Source organism: Pterocles gutturalis, unplaced genomic scaffold, assembly GCF_000699245.1.
Source record: "Pterocles gutturalis isolate BGI_N339 unplaced genomic scaffold, ASM69924v1 scaffold2195, whole genome shotgun sequence".
Taxonomy (NCBI): domain Eukaryota; kingdom Metazoa; phylum Chordata; class Aves; order Pterocliformes; family Pteroclidae; genus Pterocles; species Pterocles gutturalis.
The window spans coordinates 3,360-9,498 of record NW_010143041.1 but is presented as its reverse complement, the minus strand read 5'-3'; the positions used below and the strand labels follow the sequence as shown (position 1 = coordinate 9,498).

Here is a 6,139-nt window from a genome sequence, read left to right as displayed (position 1 = left end):
GGAGCAGCCTCATCCTACACACACAGCCATCGCGCATGGTGCGGGGGTATCTCTGCACTTACTCTGGGTTGGACGATGCAGCGCAGCAGTGAGCTGTGCAAACGCGATGTTTCCCAGCAGCACGCTCCAGCTGGGCTGCTTTGCACGGGAATCCCTCGGCCAGAGCGGGAGGTCAGGCCCTGATCCCCCTGCATGGGGAATGAGTTTTATCTGTATGTCCTGCATGTAGTGTCCCCTCGCCTTTGGGGAACTTCCCTTTCCCCTTATGTAGCAAATAAAATTTCTGCAGGATGCAAAAGCCCAATGAGGCTCCTCTTGCCTGTCCCCATTTCCTGGGGGCTCCCAGCCCGTGGGACACTGGGGACCTGCTGCTGGGATGAACAGCCCACACAAATGCCAACACTTGTCCAACCGTTTGCACATCCCGCTGCCTTTCCAGGAGCATGTTCGTTCTCCCTAATTGGCATAAAATCTCGCCCTGAGAAGCTGGCAGGACTCGCTCGCCATAAAGCGCCGATGTTGTAAATGCTGCTGTTATAAAGTGCTGCAGACTCTCTGATGGAGGGCAAACTGTAATATAAAAAATGAATATTATTAACTATACCAGACTATACTCACACGACCAGCGCCAAGCTGAGACACTCAGGCTCTCTTTGCCCTGACCAAACCACGCAAAGCTTGGGCTGTGTATGGACAAAGACACAAAATCCAAGGAATCAGTTGGGAAGTTTGGGAGTTTTAAGCTTTTCGGGCTATTGCAGTTCCAAAATGCTCGAGGGGTTTGTTAAACCGATGCTCAAGGAGAACTGGACCGGCAGCAAACCTCCCCGCAGGGCTCCGCGGGCGGCGAGGCCGGGCTCTTCCCACCACCACGCACCAGAGCTCTCAGATCAGGGCAGAAACCTCTGGGCACACCACATCCTGAACATTTCCTGGAGTATAACCGGGACCTGCCAGGCTCCTATCTGGTTGGAAGGAAGGACAGGGAGGAGCCACATTTGCTTGACAAAGTGCTAAGAAAAGCACTTTTGTTTTCTTTAAGCCACAAGCACCCATGTGGCTTTCTCTGCCAAACTTAACCTTTCTTCTTGTTATTGTTGTTTTGATGAAAGGCAGTTTATAGCAGCATTTGCATTGTAAACGCCGCTTCCCCACCACTCAAGCAGAGTGCAGCAGCGTGGGGGGACAGGCGAGGAGGAGCTCACCTGGATAAACACGGCGCGGGGCCGGCAGCCTCCAGCCTGGAGTAAACCTGCACCAGCCCTTCCCAAAGCGCTGCGAGAGCGGATGAGGATGCTGACCCAAGGGATCTGCAGAGGACAAGACCAGGCTCCCAGGATGGACAGGCTGCTGCAGGGGTTGTGAGAGCTCAGCAGGCATCTCTGCCGCGTTTTGCCAGAGCTGAGGTTTTGCTGGAGTCAGACGGGGGACGCAGAGATGCCGTGTGCCGTGGGGAGCGCGGCAAGGGTTTGCAGAGCCAGCGGCAAGGTGACATCTCCTGGGATATGGGGTGCTAATGAGGACACGGGGTGCTAACTGGGACATGAGTGTCCAGCCCCTGCACCCCAGCCTGGAGCCCACCATCTCACGGCACGGGAGCCACCACCCCGCCCCGCCCTTTCCCCCCGCCAAAGCGAGCCCATCACCTGGGAGTGAGCCCTTCCCCTCTGGCCACTGGTCTCCACAGCCACACCATGCACACAGGCAGCAGAGTGCAGGCAGCAAGTGCAGGCAGCGAGTGCAGGCAGCACTCCTGCGCCCGGCGCCCCGGCACGCTCGCACCTTGCCGGCTGCTGGCCGGGGGCCGCGTGTTTGGGAACCTGTGCCAGACAGGAACCTCCTGCAAATGATCTCGTAAACTCGGATATCCAAACGTACAAATATTTACAGAGGGAACTCCTGGGAGGGCTGTGTGCCAGCGGAGCAGCCATGCCGGTGAAGTGCCCTGCCTCCAAGCCCCGACAGTGCCCGTGGTCCTGCCTCTGCCCAACGCCGGAGCTCAGCACCACTCGCTGGCATGGGATGGGAGCAGCCAGGACCACAACCTGCACTGTGGGATGCCGCTGACACGGCTGGAGCAAGCCAGATCCATACGGAAACCTGGAGGTGACAGCAGGGAGAGGGTCTCTCCAAGGAAGGACAAGGCACAGGAACGCCCGTGGCTCATCCAGCGTGTACGGCTGCATTAGCACCCGCATCAATGCTGTGCAAACTGCCCAGGTGCCTTTTGTTCCAGTCAAATGTCAAGAGTTCTTATTTTCCCCTTAAATCACCTTGCCAGGGGCCAGCCCCTGAATCGGGGAGGGTCTCTAAGGAGAACAGAATTCATCACCCACTCCAAGCCCTCCCCATCCATCCCTGCGGAGCAGTTCCCTCCCCACATCCTTTGCTCTATGCGTGGGCATCTCGAGCTTTGCGCAGGCATCACCGGGAAATGAAAACAAAGCTTACCAAGACATTGCAAACCCCGGAGGATGACGCCCACGCTCATTTCCACAAACAGCCTTATTTTCTCTGTTTCAGCCCAGGAACATCTGTATGGACCTGTAAAAAAATGCAAGAATTCATGCCTGAGCTCCTTTCTCCAGACAGACCATTCTTCCTCCCTCTATGGCCGAGACCTTAACACCCCATTGGCAGCTCCCCTCTCTCAGAGGCAGTTTTTTAGGACAGCAGGATCATTTTTATCATGTTCTCTCTTTCCCCATCTGGGCTTGTCCCTGGCCACGTCCTGGGGCTGTAGCACAGGGAGGTTCTCCTGCCATGGGCTCTGCTGGCTGCCGGCTCCCAGCCCGAACCCAGCGTGAACCCACGCGATTCATTAATGAACCATCACTTGCTGAGCAGGAAACAGCAACAATGAAGAATGTGAACCATTCCAGCAAAGATTTCACTGGGATGGGGGCTTCTACCATGCCAAGAGGTAACATTACCTTTTACCTCCTCCAAATAAGGATAAAATAAAATGAATTTTAAAAGGAAGGAAGGAGCTGGAGCTGAGGCATCCATTTGTACCTCATTCAAACCAGCCCAAATAGTTTTGTTACAAGTCTCTACGGTTAAAGCTCAGGAAAAAAAGTGGACTGGGAGATGGGAATGATTATTGGGAAGAGGTGGATTTTGCAAGTCACCCCGACGATAACCACAGTCCTCTGCACATGCGGGTGGGGACACTAATGGCTCAGACCCAGTGTCCCTGCCCACCTGTGACAGCCGTCCAGGTCCCCTCGGAGCACAGCGTGCCTGAGAGCCATCCTCCCAAAGCCTCTTCGCTTGGCTTTTACTGATGAATATGTTAAAGAAGAACCTGAGCCAAGTTTTAATCCTTTTCCAAGACTTCTGTAATTAGCAAAGAAAGAGAAAAAAAAAGCCACAGGGGGAAAAAAAGTAACAAGACAACCAGAAAGGTAAAACCTGCTGTGTTAGGTGAGGATGCTGAGCAGAGGAGGGGGTGGCCCAAACTCCCCGCCCTGCCACTGACCCACACCCCTCCCACAGTACAAGACCAAAAAGGAGCTTTTTTTGCCCCAGAGTTTCTAGCCAAAGTCCAGTATCAGGGACGGGGACAGAAAGCCGGTGCCTGGTGGGCTGCATGGACCGGTGCAGCATCACCCCGAACCCATCGCTCCTGCCCAGACTGGGCACAGGCTCAGATCTTGGTTTAGTATCAAATTCACGTGGCTCACGGCTACCTCCGGGAGGTATTTTTTTAGGATGAAGATCAGCCCTTTCTATTTCTCCACTATCCGCCTACAACGCGCCAGATAACACCAGCCCCGGCACGCTGCTGGATGGGGAACTTTGGAGACGGGTTTTGCAATGCAGGCATCTGACATCTGCCCGTCCCTGGTTTAGCCCTTGAAATACTTCTTCATATGTCACTCCTTAAGTGTCTTGTCAAAACCACATGAGAAATTTGTAAATTAGAGCCAGAATTAAAACCCCAATCTCCTGTGTCCCATTCCAGCCTCTTAACCAAAAGGCTGCCCTTCCTTTGATGTAAAATAAGGAAAAAACTGGTCTTTGGTTCCCAAAGCGTGGCTGTGGGCTTTCTTTGAAGGAGAGGGTACAAGGAGACACTTTTATTATGCACTGCACTGTTTCTTATAAACTCTTTATAAGCCGGGTTTCAGAACAGAAATACCCAGCTAACTTTCCTAGCAGCTTCTACATTGTCTCTGACAATCTTTTTTTTCCCATTTCCCATTTTTCTTTTACTTTTGTTGTTGTTGTTTTATTTTCCCCTTCAGTTCAGCTCCAGCTGAGCGCAGAAAGCGTGGGAGAGGTGTACATCAAGAGCACCCAGTCAGGGCAGTACCTGGCGATGGACCCCAACGGGCTGCTCTACGGCTCGGTGAGTGGGAGGTTTACGTGGGGCAGGACACGGAGAGGGGTTGAGGTTTGCAGAAATCTCGTAGCTCTGAGTAATGCAAACCGCAGGCAACAATTAGCTTCTGTTTGGTATTTTGGGAGCTGGATGGCCACTCTCCAGCCGCCTTTATTTTGGGGGGGAATAAATAAATAACCCAAAAACACCATTTACCACCCTGCCACAAACACTTGACAAATATTATATTTCATATCTGGAGCAGCAGCTGCTCTGCATCCCCACGGCAGCTGCCAGCGGGGCCGTGGGGGGACCTGGTCACACCAAGCCCTGTGCCGGAGGCAGGGACAGTGTCCCTGACATCCTGGTGTACGCAGGATCAGGCACACCAGGGGCTTACCCCCCCATGCCCAGGAACTGTGGGGCATGGAGTCACCAAAAATAACCTGGCTCTTTGAGAATAGTCCCATTATAGCACAGCGTGACACGTAATCCCAGTCATGGGCTGCTCAGCCTCACCAAAGAGCTGTTTTGTTCCCTGGGCTCATGTCCTGAGTCCACAGCCGCCACCGCACAGGTTGGTGGCAGAGCAGGAGCCGGGGCCAGGACCGGTTACGGAGCACGGGACTGGGCTCGGTTACTGCCGGATAAAATGCCCAAGTCATGGACAAGTCACTGCAGGAGAAGCCCAGGGGACTATATCAAGGCTCTGCTTACCTCCACACTTTAAATATGAGCTTTACCAGGGCACAAAGCTCTCCAAGGCAGGTCTGAGGAGCATCCCAGGAGCGCTGAGCTGGGATCACTGCGTTAGGAACAGGCATCCTCGTCCCTACAGCATCTCATTGTCATCACCCGGGTCTCTCTTGCAGCAGTTGCTGGGTGAGGAGTGCCTGTTCCTGGAAAGGATCGAAGAAAACCATTACAACACCTACACCTCCAAGAAGCATGCGGACAAGAACTGGTTTGTTGGTCTGAAGAAGAACGGGAACAGCAAGCTGGGGCCACGGACTCACTATGGCCAGAAGGCGATCCTCTTCCTCCCGCTGCCCGTCTCGGCTGACTAGGTCCCATCCGGGAGGCCAGAGACACCCAAACCCCAAAACCCACCCGCTGCCTCCTCCTTTTCCCTCGCTCTCTCTCTTTTTGGCTAGTACCACAGAGCCAAATGTTAGAGCTGCGGGCTTTAGGTCAAGGCTTTACCAAAACCTGGGCTGGTGGGAGGTGTCCCTGCCCATGGCAGGGGTTGGAACTGGATGATCTTGAAGGTCCCTTCCAACCCAAACCGTTCTGTGATTCTATGATTCTATGAAAACCAGACAAAGCAGAGCTCCTGCACTCCACACGAGGCTTTGCAGGGATGAGAGGCAAAGCCCCAACACCCTCCCAAGGTCCTCCGGGTCCCCCCACCCTCTGCCATCGGTCAGTGCATGCCATGGCCATGACCGGCACCCCAAGATGTGGCCAAGGGCACCCCGAGGACACCCTGGTTACCAGAGAGATGCACGCTTTCCTGTCCCTGGTCATGCCAAGGCAAAACCTCCCTGGATGCCCTGTATTAACGTATTTACCCATCTAAGTATGTAGCTTCTAATACACCCTTGAGCAATTCCAGATCGCACCACCAGTCACGTTACCACATGCCAGGGTTCGATGATTGCCAATATCCTCGGTGTACGAAGCTGAACCAGCGTTAGCCAAATCTCCACGCCCTGGGCACCCCAGCTTCCCTCACAACGTGAATATCGCTGTAGTTCCTGCTAGTACCTGCCGTATGTTATTTGTATTTATTTATTAAGTAAATATGTCTCT

General features: G+C 53.8%; 1 protein-coding gene across 1 annotated transcript in view; it reads left to right on the top strand.

Moving 5' to 3' along the window:
* FGF1 (fibroblast growth factor 1 (acidic)) overlaps positions 1 to 5,394 on the top strand; it is a gene marked incomplete at its 5' end in the record, with an annotated part of 5,874 nt that extends 480 nt beyond the window's left edge. Inside the window, 2 exons of the mRNA XM_010084557.1 lie at positions 4,251 to 4,354; positions 5,200 to 5,394. Of these exons, the coding sequence (XP_010082859.1) occupies positions 4,251 to 4,354; positions 5,200 to 5,394 (299 nt within the window). The remainder of the gene's footprint in view (positions 1 to 4,250; positions 4,355 to 5,199) is intronic.
* Positions 5,395 to 6,139: the final 745 nt, after the last annotated feature.